Source organism: Salmo salar, chromosome ssa11, assembly GCF_905237065.1.
Source record: "Salmo salar chromosome ssa11, Ssal_v3.1, whole genome shotgun sequence".
NCBI classification, from domain to species: domain Eukaryota; kingdom Metazoa; phylum Chordata; class Actinopteri; order Salmoniformes; family Salmonidae; genus Salmo; species Salmo salar.
Genome location: NC_059452.1, coordinates 89,842,450 through 89,864,752, shown reverse-complemented (window position 1 = coordinate 89,864,752; position 22,303 = coordinate 89,842,450). Strand labels below are relative to the sequence as shown.

The 22,303-nt window shown below is 43.3% G+C and overlaps 1 protein-coding gene across 2 annotated transcripts in view; it reads right to left on the bottom strand.

Annotated features, from left to right (window-relative positions):
• Positions 1 to 700: 700 nt before the first annotated feature.
• The window catches only part of LOC106563498 (pyruvate carboxylase, mitochondrial), a 118,269-nt gene continuing 96,666 nt past the window's right edge, over positions 701 to 22,303 (bottom strand). For both annotated transcript variants that reach the window (XM_014129148.2, XM_014129149.2), the window contains 11 exons: positions 20,445 to 20,589; positions 15,131 to 15,220; positions 14,779 to 15,000; positions 13,952 to 14,108; positions 13,535 to 13,775; positions 13,116 to 13,365; positions 6,117 to 6,361; positions 4,481 to 4,660; positions 3,322 to 3,570; positions 3,067 to 3,207; positions 701 to 2,904 (listed from right to left, as the gene is read on the bottom strand). In XM_014129148.2, coding sequence (XP_013984623.1) covers positions 2,653 to 2,904; positions 3,067 to 3,207; positions 3,322 to 3,570; positions 4,481 to 4,660; positions 6,117 to 6,361; positions 13,116 to 13,365; positions 13,535 to 13,775; positions 13,952 to 14,108; positions 14,779 to 15,000; positions 15,131 to 15,220; positions 20,445 to 20,589 — 2,172 coding nt within the window. In that variant the 3' untranslated portion in view covers positions 701 to 2,652. The remainder of the gene's footprint in view (positions 2,905 to 3,066; positions 3,208 to 3,321; positions 3,571 to 4,480; positions 4,661 to 6,116; positions 6,362 to 13,115; positions 13,366 to 13,534; positions 13,776 to 13,951; positions 14,109 to 14,778; positions 15,001 to 15,130; positions 15,221 to 20,444; positions 20,590 to 22,303) is intronic.

The window sequence follows — 22,303 nt, the reverse complement described above, 5'->3', positions numbered from 1 at the left end:
CCAGTCCTGGCTGCACATTAACCTATCACATGGCCATGTTCAGCACCTACAGGTAGACTACCCTGGTGCATACAGAGCAATTAATCAACGCCTGAAAACACACCCCCACTTCTCATCTAAACGAGCATATGGCAGCACTGAGGCCCATCATCCATCAGTGCAGTAATGCTACAGAATAGTACACTACTCAGTATCTAAACTGTGAGGCTGTGCAAATGCATGCATTGCAGGCTTTAGAAGAGATGTAACTGTTTGAGTAACTATTGACTCAAAATGTCAAAATTATTAACAGTGTGGCATGTGAACGAATGGACACACACAAGTTGTCCTCATATCTATCAATGTGCATCCATTAGGGGATTACGCTATTGGCAACCAATCAATGTGCACCAGCTGATTGGGGAGGTTAGGGCCGTTCCTGTCCGTTTCCATTAGAGCGGGCCTTATCAACTATCGATCATCTGCCTTTTACACCCCTGCAACTGAATATGTACATTATTTATACCTATCGAGTGTCGACTCTCAAATTGTCACAGTTATTGAATTGTTTATGTAGAAACATTTGTCTGCCATTTTGATTCATTTTTCACGCTACTCTTCATAAGAATAGAGCACTTGAACAGAGCCGCACACAAAGTCTTAGATGCACCATTGCACACAAGCTCTATTATCAAAACATTCAAATGACAAAGAGCGAGGCAACTCTGTAATGCTCTTTTAATTTCTTTCAAAGTTCTGTCACACTGAAAAGAACATGAGGTTACACAGAATTAGTATTTGCATATTTTAAAACTGATCATCAAAACAGACAGACATGAAAAGGATGACATAATAAATGCCACAGATCCCCAGCAAGATTCTAGAATACAAATGACATTGCTATTCAACATATCGGTAGTAATGTTAACGCTTACAAGACATCTACGTATAAAGCTCATTAACATTTGTTTTTCCTATGTAGAAGTCTCCTACTTGCCTTAGATAACTGTGCGTACTGCACGCAAAAATTATATTTTACGCACAGTATCAATGTCTGCTCGTAAGATAACAGGCTCAATTGTTACATTCTTTAATTGTTGCATTACTGGGCTTAGGTCCTATGTTTCACATACAGGAGTTATAAGAGTAAGAAACATCTGATTACTATGGCTTGATACAACAGGTTGTGTTAAACAATTCTCAAGAGATGATTTGTCATTTTATAGACGTTACTTAATCATGACAAGGCTATGATTTTTCATGTAAAAAAACACCCCAAATCAATAACATTTCCCTTTGCACTGCAAATACTGCATTACATGACAATGCCTAGTGTGCTCATGATTATCAACACCCCAGATGTAAACAGTCACACAAAGTGGTTACCATGACAGTTGACAAAACAATTAACACTCAGACAGTAGCCTCATGTAATGCAAGGACACACCACATACAGCAGTAACATTCAACAACTTTTAATCTCTACACTGAAAACATAGACCAATTATTTTGTCATCGGTTATTCGGGTCAAGTTCCTATGGGGTCTAACAAGCAAAGTTTACAATTGGGGGGGGGGACTAATAAGCAAAACAAAACGCTTGGGGCAAGAAAGTTGCACAGTAAACATATGTATTCTACAAACTAAGGCCCCTTGGTAATCTATTACCACAGATTGAGAACATTAAACTACCCCCTACAGCCTGTAAATCTCACTAGAGTCCAGTCAGTCCCAATGAGTACCATAATATCAAGCGTGTATCAGAATATCAAGTATATTTGCGTTCATGTACAAAGCAAGGCAGTTGGTCAAAAAAATTGTTATTTTAGGTTCTGTGTCTAAAAGAAGAGTTTTGGTCAACTGAGTCACTTGTGCTTCAAAAATTCATAGGCTATCCACTTTCAGATGCAAAGGAAATCTACAGTAAAAGCATGGGTTGGGGGAAATGAGTGAAAGTAATGCAGTAATCAGTGATGAGAGCAGATGCTTAGAACATCTTTACCCAGTCAATATAGTGAGATGGAGGGAAGAGTGAGTGAGAGGACAATTAGGATGGAAACACTTTTTATGCTTGAACACCTATATTATTACTGGGTTTATTGATGTTAACTTTCATTTTTCTATTTAAACATATCAGTCGATGACACTCATGGAGGCGATGCTCGTACAGGGATGGCCTAAAGGGTACCGTACAATTTAAATCATGATTAGCCAAGATTAAGAGTTTATATTACACTAAATACCAGAATGTCAACGGCTTATCAATTGCTTTACACTTATTTATTGCATCATTCATCTTCATATTGGCATAGCCTCAGCAATATAACTCTACAGGAAAGCGTTAGAGAATGACGTATATTGATTAACATATTAATATGAAAACTCCTAGGTTTAATTCCCTTCCAAGTCATGATTAATGGTTAATGATTGTGCTTTTCAGTTTCTAAAGTGACAGTGGATTACCGTACATATCACAAGTGCAATCACCACAGGAAGCGCTCCAATAAACAAACATTAGTTCATTCATTTATTACAATCATACTATATTTTTTTTTCCAGAATTTCAAAAATAGATAGATCTCTCTCCTGCCTGCCTCTTTTCAACAGTTGGAATTTTACTTTAGCGTGTGCCACTGAAGGGGTTAAGGTTGTGCTCAAATGAATGGTTCCTATCCTACTCGGCGACCTCCAGGATGAGGTCGTCTCCCTCCAGGCTGCTGTCGGCGTTGACGTAGATCTTGACCACGGTGCCAGAGAGGGGAGAGTTGACCACTGTTTCCATCTTCATGGCGCTGAGCACACACAGAGGCTGGCCCTTCTCCACCGTCTGGCCCTGCTTCACCTTCACTTCCACAACCTTACCCGGCATGGGAGCCCCAACCTGGCCACGCACATCCTTCAGCGCCTTGGGGTGGAAGTGCATCTCCTGGGGGGGGGGCAGAGAGAGAGTACACTTCGTGAGTTCGCAGGAACAACAATGTGTCGATTGAGATATCTAATGGGGAGGTTAAACAACTTAAAGCAGTGAGAATAGCTTAAATGTGTTATTTGTCATCATGCATTTTAAACATGTAACTACGTACTGTACCTTCATGGCCACTGTATCCTTGACCAGGACAGATCTGAGCGCTCCATTCAGCTCAAAGAACACCTCCCTCTGGCCAGCCTTGTTGAGATCTCCCAGGGCCAGGGCTTTGATGTGGAGGGTCTTCCCTCGCTCCAACTCCACCTGACAGACACAGGAAGTGTTATCCGAGGAAAACAGAACATAAGCAAATCTATTGTAATTAGTCAGTTCATGTCAAATGAATCACTTCTCATCCACGCAACTGTTGAGACTGACCTCGAACTCCTCAGCGATCTTGGGTCCATCGAGGAACAGGCGTGTGTTGAGGCAGTCTACGGGGCCAAACTGATTGGTGAACTCCTTGAACTCCTGGAACACCTTGGGGTACATGGCTGCTGACATCACATCCTCAGGAGTGATGTCATCTCCGTGCGTCTCTCTCAGCTGTTTCTCTAGTGCCTGGAAGTCCATGGCGGGCAGAGAGGCACCCGGGCGGCCCTCTACACGTGGCATATTCTTCAGCACCTGTGGGCAGAGGTTAGAAATCAGCCACTAACGGGCCAAAGGGAGCTAGGCAGGCTACAAGCAACATTTGAACATCACAAGTAAACATGAATGTAATAATGAATAAAGATAATGCTAGGCATCTGTTGGAAATGAGAAATAGCTGCTCCATAATGGCTGTATCATTCCTTTGTTATACATGATGTATGCTAAGCAGATGGCCTATTTATTTATGAACTGAAAAATAAATGACTCAAGTGCCACTGTGCGTCCAATGGAAAACAAAACAAGAAGGGGAACTGCATTGTGCACTGGTGATGTGAGGCACAAATGTGTCCTAGAAAATAATTGATCTTCCAGAGAAATGCTTCTGGGTAATTGAGGTTCTCTTAGAGATGGGGAAAGAAATGATATTTCTTCAAATTTCAAACAGAAACATGTGTGTGATAGAGATCCAGGGACAGTGGAGACAAAAACAGGCAAACTTCTCAAGTATTCCTATGACTTAAGGGGATGTGGCCTATTAAAAAGGCTTTTTCTGCTCTATACAATTTTTTTACAAATACTGAAATTTAAGTGGAGTATAATGTACTCTCAATGTTAAATTCATAGAGTACAAAAAACTAATAATCCTTTAATATAGAATGTGGGAATACAAATCCTGCCATTATGATTGGCATTGAAATGGCAGATATAGAATGTTTTCCATATACACTCTGTACCCCATTCCCAAGGGCAAGCTATTGATTTCTGTAAGTGCAGCTGCCCAATGAGAGATGCAGATTGTGATGCACCGACTGTTGTCAATTGAAAGCATTAGCCCATCAGTGTGTTAAAAAGAACAATGTTGTTGGATGCTGAAAAAAATAAAATAGGGCCTTGAACTAGGACCTATTGGGAATTTGTGAAGTGGGTGTGGTGTGTGTGTTACCTTGGACCTGAAGGGCTCAGGGAAGCCTCCGTGTGGGATGCCAATGTGACCCTGCAGGAACTCCACCACTGAGAGGGGGAAGGAGAGCTCATCAGCCCTCTCCTCCACCTCTGCCCTTGTCAGAGAGTTCTGCACCATGAACTGGGCCAGGTCACCCACGATCTTCGAGGAGGGGGTCACCTGCATGCGGGGAGAGGTGGAGAGAGACAGATGTTATCCACAACATTACTGGTGCTACAGCCCATCTGTCATTGACCATGGTATTTCACCCTAGTAGGCTGGTGTGCAAATTGGAAGTAAACAGAAGTGAGGTAGTCAGGAGAGGGGCGAACAGAAGTGAGGTAGTCAGGAGAGGGGCGAACAGAAGTGAGGTAGTCAGGAGAGGGGCGAACAGAAGTGAGGTAGTCAGGAGAGGAGCGAACAGAAGTGAGGTAGTCAGGAGAGGAGCGAGGGGTGAACAGAAGTGAGGTAGTCAGGAGAGGAGCGACGAGGGGTGAACAGAAGTGAGGTAGTCAGGAGAGGAGCGAGGGGTGAACAGAAGTGAGGTAGTCAGGAGAGGAGCGAGGGGTGAACAGAAGTGAGGTAGTCAGGAGAGGAGCGAGGGGTGAACAGAAGTGAGGTAGTCAGGAGAGGAGCGAGGGGTGAACAGAAGTGAGGTAGTCAGGAGAGGAGCGAGGGGTGAACAGAAGTGAGGTAGTCAGGAGAGGAGCGAGGGGTGAACAGAAGTGAGGTAGTCAGGAGAGGAGCGAGGGGTGAACAGAAGTGAGGTAGTCAGGAGAGGAGCGAGGGGTGAACAGAAGTGAGGTAGTCAGGAGAGGAGCGAGGGGTGAACAGAAGTGAGGTAGTCAGGAGAGGAGCGAGGGGTGAACAGAAGTGAGGTAGTCAGGAGAGGAGCAAGGGGTGAACAGAAGTGAGGTAGTCAGGAGGAGAGAGAGAGAATGAAAGAAAGAATGAGAGAAAAAGAGCGAGAGAAAAAGAAGAGAACAGAAGTGTGGTAGTGAAGAGGGGGAAATTGTTTGAGAAACATGATTTTTTGCAGCTAAGAATACAAGACAAGGTAGCAGAGAGGAGCGAATGAATAGAGAGGCATAATGAAAGCAAAGTAAGCGTGTCTGCTATTGAACAGACACTCAGACTGATCCACTGTGCCTGTTTTATGGACAATATTAGACGGAAACAAAGGAAATGGAGGAGGACAAGAACAGAAAGTCAACTATCGCTGATCATTTAATTAAGCCCTAGGAAATGAAAACCAGCAAGGCGAGACTAAACGCTAAAAGATGCCATTGATTGGAGAGATCAGACAGAAGCTTGCAGAACATAACAGATAAGCTTGCTCAAAGCTCCTCGGTTAATCTGACTTTAGGCTGCGGTGAGATCACCGGCTCTCCTTTCTACAAACGTATTCCCATTTTGTTTTATTTTGTTTTTGAGACAGTAGAGCCTCCCTCACACACACACACAGTTGAGAGAGAGTGAAAGGAGGATGGTGAGTGAAGGAATTAAGTGGGCAATTCATTCAGCAGTTCAAACAGACTTTCCTCCACAAATCAGAATAGTTTGTAATTCTCTCTCTGAAAGTGGATTTTAAAAGGTGTTTGATCACTTAATTTGAATAGGTGGCTGGTCGCCTCACCTTGATGAGGTCACCCAGCAGCTTGTTGGCCTCTGTGTAGGACTTCTTCACCTCCTTGAACTTGTGCCCCAGGCCCATGCTGTGAGCCTGGAAGTGCAGGTTGGTGTACTGGCCTCCAGGGATCTCGTTCTCATACACATCAGCATTGCCAGACTTCATAGTGGCTGTACAGTCAAAGGGTGCATAGAGCCCGCGAGCAACCTCCCAGTACTCACTGTAGTCATAAACATTCTCCAGGGATATCCCTGTCAAAGAGAGGGCAGGACAGAGAATAATGACACTGACGTATCAGGGATAAATACACTGAACAAAAATATTTAAAAAAGCAACATTTAACAATTTCAATGATTTTACTGAGTTAGTTCATATAAGGAAATCAGTAACTTTAAATAAATTCATAAGACCCTAATCTATGAATTTATGGGAATACAGATCTGCATCTGTTGGTCACAGACACCCCCCCCAAAAAAAGTAGAGGTGTGGATCAGAAAATCATTCAGTGAGTATCTGGTGACCACCATTTGCCTCATGCAGGCAGACGCCGAACTGCAGTCAAGTCAAGACCCTGGTGAGGACGACGAGCACGTAGATGAGCTTCCCTGAGACGGTTTCTGACAGTTTGTGCAGAAATTCTTCGGTTGTGCAAACCCACAGTTTCATCAGCTGTCCAGGTGGCTGGTCTCAGACCATCCTGCAGGTAAAGAAGCCGGATGTGGAGGTCCTGGGCTGGCGTGGTTCCACGTGGTCTGCGGTTGTTAGGCTGGTTTGACGTACTACCAAATTCTCAAAAACATAGTTGGAGGCAGCTTATGGTAGAGAAATTAACATTAAATTATCTGGCAACAGCTCGTGGACATTCCTGCAGTCAGCATGCCAAATGCACACTCCCTCAAAACTTGAGACATCTGTGGCATAGTGACAAAACTGCACATTTTAGTGGCTTTTTATTGTCCCCAGCACAAGGTGCACCTGTGTAATGATCATGCTGTTTAATCAGCTTTTTTATATGCCACACTTGTCAGGTGGATGGATTATCTTGGCAAAGAAGAAATACTCACTAACAGGGATGTAAACAAATTTCAGAGAAATAAGCTTTTTGTGCATATGAAACATTTACAGGAGCTTTTATTTAAGCTCATAAAACAACACTTCACATGTTGCCTTTATATTTTTGTTCAGTGTATATAGGCAACTATAGATGCTGGTAGCACAAATACCAAGCAAATAGAATGAAACATTCTTGTTAAATATATTGTATTAATCTATTGTATGTTGGAGACATGCCAGATAATACATTAAAGTATATCAGTGTAGTTCCCGCCACTTAGGCGTTCACTGGCTTCCAAAGCAGGAACATCAGTCAGTCAATCAATGCGCCCTCTTTGCTGCCAATACACTGAATGCTAATTTACCCAGAAGACCTATCAAATTGCGGTAATGACAATTACCTCCATGCTTCCGCTGACAAGACATAAGTCAAACAGACCCACACACATTCTGCCTATCCTATCCTTCTCAGAGACAACAGAATTCTAAGCATGGATATTAGCATCAAGCTTCCCACTCCATCCATACACATCTATTGGTACATAGATGTGTAAACATCAGCAGAGAGGAGGCAAATGAAAAAAAGAAAAGCAAAGGAACAAGAAAGCATGAGAGCAAAGGTGAGAGCGCGATATTGACCAGAGTTCCTGTCCCTCAGAGGACTAGAGCCGACTTAAAGATGATCTATAAGTATCACGGGAGAGAACAATGGACCTTTGCCAGAGGAGAACTCATGATGCAGAGATGAAATATGGATGGAAAGATTAAAGGAGTGAAGAGCTCAGACGTAATTTAAGAGCAAAAGCATGTGAATGAGAAGGGACCATGGTAAAGAGGAAAGGTGAAAGAGCAAGATTAAATGAGGCACTTGAGGATTTTCAACCAATAAGTACTTCCAATTTTTAATTGTTTTATTTCACCAGGTAGGCCAGTTGAAAACAAGTTCTCATTTACAACTGCGACCTGGCCAAGATGAAGCAAAGCAGTGCGACAAAAAACAGCAGAGTTACACATGGGATAAACAAACATACAGTCAATAACACAACATAAAAATCTATATACAGTGTGTGCAAATGGAGTAAGGAGGTAAGGCAATAAATAGGCCATAGTAGCGAAGTAATTACAGCTTATACATTTACATTTTTACATTTTAGTCATTTAGCAGACGCTCTTATCCAGAGCGACTTACAGTAGTGAATGCATACATTTCATTTATTTATTTATTTTATGTGCTGGCCCCCCCGTGGGAAACGAACCCACAACCCTGGCGTTGCAAACACCATGCTCTACCAACTGAGCTACAGGGAAATTAACACTGGAGTGAGATGTGCAGATGATGTGCAAGTAGAAATACTGGTGTGCAAAAGAGCAAAAAAAAGTACATTAAAACAATATGGGGATGAGGTAGGTAGATGGATGTGCTATTTACAGATGGGCTGTGTACATCTGCAGCGAATCGGTAATCTGCTCAGACAGCTGATAATAAATATGACCAAGGCAGTAGTAGGTCAGAGAGCGCTGACAAGTAAGCGAGGGTATGAGTGGGAAGAACTATGAATTTGAGCAGTCTTGTCATCCTATCTCATGCATGAATGCCCAAATAGTAGCTTATTTGGAATGAATTTGGAAGTTATTTTACAATAAATGGATAAAAATTGTATAGCATATGGCACTAAAGCGCAACATTGCAAAGAGAGAAGGGAATTGTAACTAGACACCAAATTTTCTTGGGCAAATGACATCCGCCTGACATTTCAATTACCTAGGCAGCCTTGTACTCAGTGAAAAGGAGCATGAGGGGGAGACTAAGAGAAATAAACAAAAATAACATGTCTTTTTCCCCTGAATGTGAGCATTCTGATGGGATTCTGACTATGATCACTCACTCTAGTTTTGTTTTTTGACCTTGAACAGTAATTACCAGAATGAGGGCATTTGGAGACCATAGATGGGGCGGCAGGTAGTCTAGTGGTTAGAGCTTTGGGCCAGTAACCAAAAGGTTGCTGGTTCGAATCCCAGAGCTGACAAGGAAAAATCTGTCATTCTGCCCCTGAACAAAGCAGTTAACCCACTGTTCCCCAGTAGGCCATCATTGTAAATAAGAATTTGTTCTTAACTGACTTGCCTAGTTAAATAAAAAGGTTCAATACAAATTAAATATATATATTAAATGCACAAGTCCTGAAACGGAACATAGGAACCAGCAAAAAAAAAGATGCATCTCTCGGCTGTCTACGCTTTCAACGACTCGCATCCAACAAAACAATGTCTGGGTTATATCATTTTGAAAAACTACCCAATTTCACACAACTAGCATTAGATTGTCTTCTAATTCTGTCCTGCCACGTTTCATTTTCTAAAGAGGACATTTAGATAACTGGATTAGAATGAGAAACAATGAACTAGCTGTTAAGTGCTCACTTGTGCTCAGGTAGCGAAGTATTCCCAACAGTACACCAGTATATGGTCAAGTCATTTCAGAGCAGCTGCTACCTTCATGCTCCTCATGACAAATTCATTATATTCTCAAGTGTTGTTCAATTCAAAACAAACAGCAACTCCATTCTTTTATTTTCAGCCACTTTATTTCAGTAATTAAGGGCTTACAAGCAGCTAATCAAAGCCTGATTCATTGCAAACAAAATATGTAGTTATTAAACCCTTGTATCATATGGCAGGATTAGATTAAATGCTCATCAATTGTGAGAATATTTGCCATTTCATCTGCTGCTCTTTGTTCATCGAAACAATATGAATGAAGAACAGCCTTTCACCTTGTCCGCCATCGTTGATGAATCAAAGCACAAGGTAACCGTCAGTCACGGCTGGTGGCAGCGTGATAACAGGCAACACTAGCCTGCAGCTGACAGATTCCGTCCTGAATAACACAAGGGCAATGATCTGGTCTCACCACCGTTCCCCTAGCAACAACATGGCTGGCTGCAGCCAGGGGAGCTTGGTTCTGACCACAATCCTGTTCCCACGCAGAGACAGAGCTTCACGGAGGCTTGCAGGCCAAGGTCATTACAGCGGGTTAAGACTTTCCGTCTGCTGTAATGTCTCAATTAACTGAAGGTCGCAGGGTTGTATGTGAGCTGTGAAATGACGGTTGTGTGGTGAACTTCCTTATGCCACTCTCCCCCTGCCTTTTCCTCTAGTTCCCTCTCCGCTTCCCTGCAACAATCATGCTTAATTTGGCCCTTTTTACATTACCGTCTACACATGTACAGTATCACCTCCCATGTGTACCATGTTCTCTGGGTTATATCCATTAAGACAGTTTATTTTCAACTCAACCGCAGTGTAAATATGCACTAAGCATCAGCATAATTAAATTGTCACTAGCTGTTGCAGTCAGTTCTACAAACACATTTTGAAGTGTTATTCAGAGCCATCTAGGCAGAGTAACCTCCATCACAAACAGAAAATGGATCTCTAAAAACACTTGAGGATGTCATATGCACATCGAGGCGGCAAAAATGCCAATTAACTACCCATTTCTACAGCCATAAACAGCTTGAGTCAGTAGCTCCATTTTCATGACTTGTCATGACTGCATGTGGTCATGTGTTGCTGCCTTGCTATATTGTTGTCTTAGGTCTGTCTTTATGTAGTGTTGTGTTGTCTCTCATCGTGATGTGTGTTTTGTCCTATATTTATATATGTTATTTATTTTTAATCCCAGCCCCCGTCCCCGCAGGAGGTGTTTTGCCTTTTGGTAGGCCGTCAATGTAAATAATAATTTGTTCTTAACTGACTTTCCTGGTTAAATAAAAAGGTAAAAAAAATATATATATACTGCTCAAAAAAATAAAGGGAACACTAAAATAACACATCCTAGATCTGAATGAATGAAACAATCTTATTAAATACTTTTTTCTTTACATAGTTGAATGTGCTGACTCCAAAATCACACAAAAATAATCAATGGAAATCCAATTTATCAACCCATGGAGGTCTGGATTTGGAGTCACACTCAAAATGAAAGTGGAAAACCACACTACAGGCTGATCCAACTTTGATGTAATGTCCTTAAAACAAGTCAAAATGAGGCTCAGTAGTGTGTGTGGCCTCCACGTGCCTGTATGACCTCCCTACAACGCCTGGGCATGTTCCTGATGAGGTGGCGGATGGTCTCCTGAGGGATCTCCTCCCAGACCTGGACTAAAGCATCCGCCAACTCCTGGACAGTCTGTGGTGCAACGTGGCGTTGGTGGATGGAGCGAGACATGATGTCCCAGATGTGCTCAATTGGATTCAGGTCTGGGGAACAGGCGGGCCAGTCCATAGCATCAATGCCTTCCTCTTGCAGGAACTGCTGACACACTCCAGCCACATGAGGTCTAGCATTGTCTTGCATTAGGAGGAACCCAGGGCCAACCACACCAGCATATGGTCTCACAAGGGGTCTGAGGATCTCATCTCGGTACCTAATGGCAGTCAGGCTACCTCTGGCGAGCACATGCAGGGCTGTGCGGCCCCCCAAAGAAATGCCACCCCACACCATGACTGACCCACCGCCAAACCGGTCATGCTGGAGGATGTTGCAGGCAGCAGAACGTTCTCCACGGCGTCTCCAGACTCTGTCACGTCTGTCACGTGCTCAGTGTGAACCTGCTTTCATCTGTGAAGAGCACAGGGCGCCAGTGGCGAATTTGCCAATCTTGGTGTTCTCTGGCAAATGCCAAACGTCCTGCACGGTGTTGGGCTGTAAGCACAACCCCCACCTGTGGACGTCGGGCCCTCATACCACCCTCATGGAGTCTGTTTCTGACCGTTTGAGCAGACACATGCACATTTGTGGCCTGCTGGAGGTCATTTTGCAGGGCTCTGGCAGTGCTCCTCCTGCTCCTCCTTGCACAAAGGCGGAGGTAGCGGTCCTGCTGCTGGGTTGTTGCCCTCCTACGGCCTCCTCCACGTCTCCTGATGTACTGGCCTGTCTCCTGGTAGCGCCTCCATGCTCTGGACAATACGCTGACAGACACAGCAAACCTTCTTGCCACAGCTCGCATTGATGTGCCATCCTGGATGAGCTGCACTACCTGAGCCACTTGTGTGGGTTGTAGACTCCGTCTCATGCTACCACTAGAGTGAAAGCACCGCCAGCATTCAAAAGTGACCAAAACATCAGCCAGGAAGCATAGGGACTGAGAAGTGGTCTGTGGTTACCACCTGCAGAACCACTCCTTTATTGGGGGTGTCTTGCTAATTGCCTATAATTTCCACCTGTTGTCTATTCTATTTGCACAACAGCATGTGACATTTATTGTCAATCAGTGTTGCTTCCTAAGTGGACAGTTTGATTTCACAGAAGTGTGATTGACTTGGAGTTACATTGTGTTGTTTAAGTGTTCCCTTTATTTTTTTGAGCAGTGTATATTTTCTCTGTTGCTTTTCTTTGCCCTTTGTTGACTGTAGCATCCTTTCATGGGGCTAAAGGTCTCAGCCTTTTACCTTTTTAAATGCTCCAACATGGCAACAAAGAAGGGAAAAAAATGGTTCACTGCTCCCTCCCCGTGTGTGTATTCAACCGGTTTGCAATAGAAGACCTTGGCCCGCAGCTTTTTATATTTGTTCTTGATTGGCTGGCAGCTTACTTTATTTGCCCTCCATTCAGAGAAGCGGCAGGTAGTCTAGTGGTTAGAGCGTTGGGCCAGTAACCAAAAATGTTGCTAGATCAAATCCCCGAGCTGACAAGGTAAAAAACAATATATATATATTTTTTTTAATCGGTCTTTCTGCCCCTTGAACAAGGTAGTTAACCCGCTGTTCCTAGGCCGTCATTGTAAATAATAATTTGTTCTTAACTGACTTGCCTTGTTCAATAAAAGGTAAAATAAAAATTGTCTGGCAGCTCACTTTATTTGCCCTCCATTGTCTGGCAGCTCACTTTATTTGCCCTCCATTGTCTGGCAGCTCACTTTATTTGCACTCCACTGGCTGGCAGCTCACCTGTGCTGAGATTGGTTCCCTTGGTGCAGGCGACAATAGCTCCCATGCTGGGCTGTGATGTCATCCCAGCCATGGAGTCCACAGCGACGTCTACGATGTCGGCCCCGGCCTCGGCACACGCCAGCATGGCAGCCACGCCGGCGCCTGCCGTGTCGTGGGTGTGAACGTGGATGGGCATGTCAGGGAAACGGTCCCTCAGAGCACCAATCAACATGCGGCTGGACTCAGGCTTCAGCAGCCCGGCCATGTCCTGCAGAAGGATAGAGGGGTCACAACAACATGACAGACTCCCTTCTCTTTAGTTGTTTATGACCGAGTCACTAATCAAAATATTTCTATATAGCGCAATATAAATAGAACATGTAAGTGGTTGAGATAAACCCCATCAGTGGGTTTGGTTCAGAGCCACCCTAAAGTACCTTGACGTTCAGTATGTGTGTTCCAGCTCTGACCAGCTCATCAGCCAGCTTCAGGTAGTACTCCAGAGAGTACTTCTGCCTCATGGGGTCAGACACATCTCCTGTGTAGGAGATGGAGGCCTCCACCACGCCCCCGGCAGCCCCAGCAGCCTCCATGCCAAGCATCAGGTTGGGAAGGTAGTTCAGAGAGTCAAACACACGGAAGATGTCCATGCCGTTCTCCTTGGCCACCTCACAGAACCTGGTCAGAACAATTAAAAGCTGGATGAGTACAAGTGAAGAGACCTTGGGTTCAAGGGTGATGCTTTCTAAAAATAGCATGCATAACCCTTAAACCGTGAGGGCTGGGTTGACACTATACGTGTTCTGGTTGGAATAAGGATTAAGGGGTGCATGATCCAGGGCAGAGGTACTGACTTGAACACGGCGTTGTCGGGGTAATTGGTGTAGCCCACAGCGTTGGCTCCTCTGAGCAGCATCTGGAAGGGCACGTTGGGCAGCAGAGCCCTCAGCTCCTGCAGCCGTTTCCATGGACACTCACACAGGAAACGCATTGCCACATCAAAGGTGGCACCTGCACAGAAGAGGAACGATCAATAACTGCCATAGCAACAGACTCCATAAACCTCAGCATTTGGACTGCTTATGTATCTACTAGGCAGTAAATGGACAGATTTCCTGAAAAGACTATGAATCTCTCCTCTTCATCCAGAGAAGGAAGGACTACCTCCCTAGTCTGATGTCCAGCTCCCTCAACATCAAAATGTTTTTGGACACAGTCACAGTAGATTGTCTTTTCAGGGTGCTAAGGTGATCTCCTGTAGCTTATTTTCATACATCACTTTGCTACAGATGAGACCGAGCCTTTCTTCAGTCTCTATTTAGAAACATACTGTCAGTCTATCAACCTCAAAAGTGTGCCGTCCTTTTTCTTCAGAGACATGAGAGGAGAACGCCCCCCGAATAACCCAGATACAGTACACTAACTTGCTCCGCTCAATGATGTGAACTCGGCCCTGAAGCGGTGTCACATTTTAAATTTACCCTAGCAGTTAATTATATTTGACCTTTCAACTCAGACTGGGATATTTGAAAACATGTTTATAATGAGGCCATTGAATCATAGGCAGGAGGCAAAATCGGCCCAGAGAAAAGCAGAAAGTGCAGATTGAGATCGGAAAACGTGTGGCAATAGAAAATACATTCAAGAAATTGAGTGCGAGCACTGGTGGTAAACAACTCACCTCCCCAGTTCTCCACGCTGAAGAGGTTGTTAAAGTTGTGGGCTACAAAGGGGGCGATCTGTTTGAGGTCGTGGGTGCGGACACGGGTGGCCAGGAGAGACTGGTGGGCATCTCTGAAGGTGGTGTCCATGAGCAGCAGACCCTTGTGGGCACGCACTGCCTTAGCAAAGCCCTCTGGACCCTCCCTCAAGAGGACGTCACGGAACCCAACCGGAGGCTCACCTATTCCACATCAATACATAGCTTTTACTATGTTGTACTGACTGGATTAAGACAAAATGGGCTGCTACTAGAAAAAACTAAAAAAGAGGTTTCACAGAAAGCTGGTAGATTTTGTAGTTTGGAGTCTCACCCAGAGGAACGGGTGGGATCACAGGATCGATAGATGAGGGCTTGGCCTTCACTGGTATGGGAGTGGTGGGTCCGTTTACCATCACATGACCTGAAACAGGACAGCAGGAGAGCATCAGAAAACCAGAGTTGGCCATCGTCATTGGCATTTAAAACCTACCAATACATTATATTAATGATGGGGGGGGGGGGAAACATCCATAGTTACATATCGCAATATTATTTTGGATGATATTACATTTTAACTTTGACTCAAAGTATCGATTTTGTTTGCTAGGTTGCATCAGCTGGCGCTAATCAGCTATACCTGTGCCAAAACTATGGTATTTTTCATCCTATAGCTTGTTCTCCGTCTTCTTTTAAAAGTTTTTCGCGATCAATGTCCCGTACATGGGCCCTTTTGGGCTAATGTAGGCTAATGCGATAAGCATGAGGTTGTAAGTAACAAGAAAATTTCCCAGGACATAGACATATCTGATATTCGCAGAAAGCTTAAATTCTTGTTAATCTAACTGCACTGTCCAATCCGCAGTAGCTATTACAGTGAAATAATACCATGCCATTGTTTGAGGAAAGTGCACAGTTTTGAACATGAAAAGTTATTAACAAATTACGCACATTTGAGCAGTCTTGACAACATTTTGAACAGAAAGGCAATGGGTCATTGGATCAGTCTAAAACTTTGCATATGCACTGCTGCCATCGAGTGGCCAAAATCTAAATTGCACCTAGGCTGGAATAATACATTATGCCTTTTCTCTGGCATTTCAAAGATGGTACAAAAAAATACAAAAGAACGTTTGGTTTTTTCTTTGTATTATCTTTTACCAGATCTGTGTGTTATATTCTCCTACATTCATTCACATTTCCACAAACTTCAGAAGAGTTCCCTTTGAAAGGGTACCAAGAATATCTTTGAGTCAGGGCCTGAGCTACAGGCAGTTCGATTTGGGTATGTCATTTTAGGCAAAAATTGAAAAAAAAGGGGCAGATCCATAAGAGGTTTTAAAATAGTGAACTAACATGTTTTCAGCACTTATTTCCTTGACTGATCAAATCTAGATTTTCTCTTGTCCCTCTGCAGCAGACATATAGTGAGCAGTATGTTTGGACTCAAATAGCATTATCGAATTGCATTCAGAATACATATAGAATCATGAGAACCGCAATACATATCGGCCCCTAAGTATTGTGATAATATCGTATCGTGAGGTCCCTGGCAACGCCCAGCGTTACATTATATGGGAGAAAAGCATACTAAATCACTCCAGATAGTGTACAGTGCATTCGGAAAGTATTCAGACCCCTTGACTTTCCAAATGTTTATACGTTACAGCCTTATTCTAAAATTGATTAAAATGTTTATCCCCCCTCATCAATCTACACATAATACCCCATAATGACAAAGCAAAAACTGGGTTTAAATTTTAATAAACTGAAATATCACATTTACATAAGTATTCAGACCCTTTACTCAGCACTTTGTTGAAGCACCTTTGGCAGCAATTACAGCCTCGCGTCTTCTTGGGTATGATGCTACAAGCTTCGTACACCTGTATTTGGGGTTTATTCCATTCTTCTCTGCAGATCCTCTCAAGCTCTGCGTTGTCTTGGCTGTGTGCTTAGGACCGTTGTCCTGTTGGAAGGTGATCCTTCGCCCCAGTCTGAGGTCCTGAGTGCTATGGAGCAGGTTTTCATCAAGGATCTCTCTGTACTTGGCTCCGTTCATCTTTCCCTTGATCCCGACTAGTCTCCCAGTCCCTTCCGCAGAAAAACATCCCCACAGCATGATGCTGTCACCACCATGCTTCACCGTAGGGATGGTGTCAGATTTCCTACAGACGTGACGCTTGGTATTCAGGCCAAAGAGCTCAATTTTGGTTTCATCAGACCAGAGAATCTGGTTTCTCATAGTCTGAGTCCGTCAGGTGCCTTTTGGCAAATTCCATGCCGGCTACAACAATTCCTTCAACCTCAAGGCTTGGATTTTGGCTAACATGCACAGTCAACTGTGGGACCTTATATAGACAGGTGTGTGCCTTTCCAAATCATGTCCAATCAATTGAATTTACCACAGATGGACTCCAAGTAGTAGAAACATCTCAAGGATGATCAATGGAAACAGGATGCAACTGAGCTCAATTTCCAGTCTAATAGCAAAGGGTCTGAATACTTATGTATATAAGGTATTTGTCTATTTTTAATACATTTGCAAAATTGTATTTTTTTTATCGGTTTTTCGCTTATTCATTATGGGGTATTGTGTGTGGATTGATGAGGGATTTAAAAAAAATCTAATTTTAGAATATGCCTGTAACGTAACAAAATGTGGAAAAAGGGGTCTGAATACTTTCTGAACACACTGTATATTCAAGTTAAATAGCAAAGGCGTCATTTGTTTGAACTCATGTTGTCAGAGTGTTCAGTAGAGTCAAGGAAGTGATGTACAATACTATAGACTCCATGGGTAGGCAATGCTTGAACACACAGTTGTGCCGTATTTTTTCCGATGTACCAATTCCACGGCACAGTTTACGCAAAACGACACCGGATTCAAAACTTCACATTTTTCAATTTAAATTACACAAAATTCTTGCAACCAATAGAATGTTTACACACACATACACACACACACACACACACACAGTTGAAGTCGGAAGTTTACATTCAAACTCAGTTTTTCACAATTCCTGACATTTAATCCTAGTAAAGATTGCCTGTCTTAGGATCACCACTTTATTTTAAGAATGTGAAATGTCAGAATAATAGTAGAGAGAATGATTTAGTTCAGCTTATATTTCTTTCATCACATCCCGAGTGGGTCAGAAGTTTACATACACTCAATTAGTATTTGGTAGCATTGCCTTTAAATTGTTTAACTTGGGTCAAACGTTTCAGGTTGCCTTCCACAAGCTTCCCACAATAAGTTGGGTGAATTTTGGCCCATTCTTCCTGACAGAGCTGGTGTAACTGAGTCAGGTTTGTAGGCCTCCTTGCTCACACACACTTATTCAATTCCGCCCACAAATGTTCTATTGGATGAGGTCAGGGCTTTGTGATGGCCACTCCAATACCTTGACTTTGTTGTCCTTAAGCCATTTTACCACAACTTTGGAAGTATGCTTGGGGACATTGTCCATTTGGAAGACCCATTTGCGACCAAGCTTTAACTTCCTGGCTGATGTCTTGAGTTGTTGCTTCAATATATCCACAGATTCCCTCATGGTGCCATCTATTTTCTGAAGTGCACCAGTCCCTCCTGCAGCAAAGCATCCCCACAACATGATGCTACCACCCCCATGCTTCACGGTTGGGATGGTGTTCTTCGGCTTGCAAGCGTCCCCCTTATTCTACCAAACATAACGATGATCATTTTGGCCAAACAGTTCTATATTTGTTTCATCAGACCAGAGGACATTTCTCCAAAAAGTACGATCTTTGTCCCCATGTGCAGTTGCAAACCGTAGAATGGCTTTTTTATGGCGGTTTTGGAGCAGTGGCTTCTTCCTTGCTGAGCGGCCTTTCAGGTTATGTCGATGTAGGACTCGTTTTACTGTGGATATAGATACTTTAGTACCCGTTTCCTCCAGCCTCTTCACAAGGTCTTTTGCTGTTGTTCTGGGATTGATTTGCACTTTTCGCACACCAAAGTACGTTCATCTCTAGGAGACAAAAAGCATTAAACATTTATGGCAATTTTGCTAGTTAGCTTGCATTTTCTAGCTAATTTGTCCTATTTAGCTAGCTTGCTGTTGCTAGCTAATTTGTCCTGGGATATAAACATTGAGTTGTTACCTGAAATGCACAAGGTCCTCTACTGTGACAATTAATCCACACATAAAACCGTCAACTGAATCGTTTCTTGTCATCTCTCCTCCTTCCAGGCTTTTTCATCTTTGAACTTAAATGGGGATTGGTATCTAAACTTATATAGTAGTATTACTCCAACGACCGGCAACACAGTTCGTCTTTCAATCACCCACGTGGGTATAACCAATCCCTCCATCAGTGCTCAGACTGTCCGCAATAGGCTAAGAGAGGCTGGACTGAGGGCTTGTAGGCCTGTTGTAAGGGAGGTCCTCACCAGACATCACCGGCAACAACGTCACCTATGGGAACAAACCCACTGTCGCTGGACCAGACAGGACTGGCAAAAAGTGCTCTACACTGACAAGTCTCGGTTTTGTCTCACCAGGGGTGATGGTCGGATTCGTGTTTATCGTCGAAGGAATGAGAGTTACACCCGAGGCCTGTACTCTGGAGCGGGATCAATTTGGAGGGTCTGTCATGGTCTGGGGCGGTGTGTCACAGCATCATCGGACTGAGCTTGTTATCATTGCAGGCAATCTCAACGCTGTGCGTTACAGGGAAGACATCCTTCTCCCTCATGTGGTACCCTTCCTGCAGACTTATCCTGACCCTCCAGCATGACAATGCCACCAGCTATACTGCTCATTCTGTGTGTGATTTCCTGCAAGACAGGAATGTCAGTGTTCTGCCATGGCCAGCGAAGAGCCCAGATCTCAATCCCATTGAGCACGTCTGGGACCTGTTGGATCGGAGGGTGAGGACCAGGGCCATTCCCCCCAGAAATGTCCGGGAACTTGCAGGTGCCTTGGTGGAAGAGTGGGGTAACATCTCACAGCAAGAACTGGCAAATCTGGTGCAGTCCATGAGGAGGAGATGCACTGCAGTACTTAATGCAGCTGGTGGCCACACCAGATACTGACTTACTTTTGATTTTGACCCCCCTTTGTTAACGGACACATTATTCAATTTCTGTTAGTCACATGACTGTGGAACTTGTTCAGTTTATGTCTCAGTTGTTGAATCTTTTTTGTAAATATTTGTATGAACATAACATGTTAAGTTTGCTGAAAATAAATGCAGTTGACAGTGAGGACGTTTCTTTTTTTGCTGAGTTTATATATTTATCCCAAAAATATATGGGGAATTGGAAATGATGCAGACAACTACATTGATGGAAGCCACAATCTATCCGCAGTATTAAAGCTAAAAAAATACATTTAAAACCCCGCCAAAAAAAAACAGTTGTGCCGTAAACAGGCTTTAATTCCAGCCAGGTATGAATTCAACTAACTCACCACTTCATCTAGGAAGGGAAGCTTCAATTGTTCAACAAATCAAGACAATCATCAGCTACACATCAGATGACTGAATAAGTGGTGTCTAAAGTTCAAATAATTTATACCAACAAAGAGAGATTCCGAAACAAATTATTTGAAATTGAGTACAAGAAGCACAGTTTATGAAATAACAAATCTAATTTCAGTGAGTTGAAGACATAATTTTACCCAGGTAGTGCAGCAGCTTCTGGGCTCGGTTCTGGACCGGCTTGAGGTTGAAGAGTTCCTGGTTCTCATCTATGAACTGGGTGTCAACGGTGCCGTACAGGAACTGATCATTACTCAGAACGTTCTGGAGGAAGGGGATGTTGGTCTGTGCAGTAAAAAAAAAAAAGAGGGGGCGAGAAATGGAAAAAACAAGAGGGAGGGGGCGAGAGATCTCTGTTAAAATGACAAAATGGTCAAGACAGTCTGCATGATACATAACACTAGGGACCGAGATATAGGGCAAAGTGCCTGGACATGCAAACACACAGCTCAAGTGCAAATGATCTTGGAGGGCTGGGAGGTCATTTTGTGGTTCCGAATCAAATTGCTTAGAACACTCAATACCGCCACACTAGTGCTCACAGAAGAAGGGACTCAATCAGGCCAAAACACACAGAGCAGAAACCAGTGTGATCACTAGGCAAAACAATCCCAGCTAATCCTCAACATATGCCCTGCATGTTCCTCTGTGCCATGCTGCACATCTGTCTCAGCCAGGTGCACTGGGGTACACACACACACACACACACACACACACACACACACACACACACACACACACACACACACACACACACACACACAGAGAAGCAGGAAGCCAGAGCAAGTGAGACGAAATGAGAGGCACAGAGAAATTAGAGCTAATAAGATAATAGAAATGACTGAGATAGTAGCTATAGGCTACTGCTCAAGTCCTTAGTCCATTTCTACCACACACTTCAAACAGCAGCAAATAGCCTAGGAAGCCTACACAGCACCAGCGCTCTGACCCAGATTCCTCTACATGTAGACCTAATTACAGGTCTTACAACAGAACCAACCCTCAGCAAAAGACCAAAGCAAACTAAGAACATTACAGAGGAAGTTAATAAATAACATATGTGCAAATCTGCATTGGCAATATTAATTCAGAAACTAAATAAGATTAGCTTCTTTCTGAGAAGAGCCAAATTAGTTCATGGTTGCATCATTGTCAGTATGATGGTTATGATTACAGTACGGTGCAATTCATTCATTTTGTATGGAATGTCGATATAAATAAAACGTACAAATCAGATCGTTCTTGTTCTCTAGTTATGTAAGAATAGAGGATATAGCTTGTGCCCTGACACTCCTTGCTCTCTACTTACTGTTACAAACTTTCTGGGAAACCATCAATCACAGCTAACTAACCTTGTTTTTTTAACACCACGTTTTAATAATGACTGCATCAAGTGGGCAGGAAAGAGGGGGTGAAAAAAAACTAAAAACTTTTGAGCACAATGCATCTGGGAAATGCTTCAAGGCCTCTTCTTTGGACCGGGTGATAAATTATGCATCCATGACACCGCTTCCAAATTAGCCATTCATGATTAAGAGAAAGGCACAAAAAGCCAGGGTTGTTTGCTTCAAAATATTGACCAATTTGTCAACTGGCAAGAGTTCTGACAGTATGGTCAAGATGGCCAGCCCTAGCGAGTTTATTCTGCTCTCTGACAGTACTGTTCTGTGCTGTAAGGCTCAGAGTGCTGCTGTCCTTGGTCCTGAAGAGATCCTCTCTGCAATTGGCCACACATCCTCCATTGTCCAGACTCTGAATAGCTATGGATTGAATCAAATGAACATTTTCCCCTGCAGCTTCCCCAGGTAAATCCTCTCTCAAATTTCCTGCAGATAGATTAACCCATTTTCCATCTAAATTATACACAATAGTCAAAATGAGGGTTCCCATGTGGTGAAAGAAACACCTTAGAAAATCAGTAGGCTGAATAATCCTTATGTATGTATGTATGTATGTATGTATGTATGTATGTATGTATGTATGTATGTGGAGTGCAGCA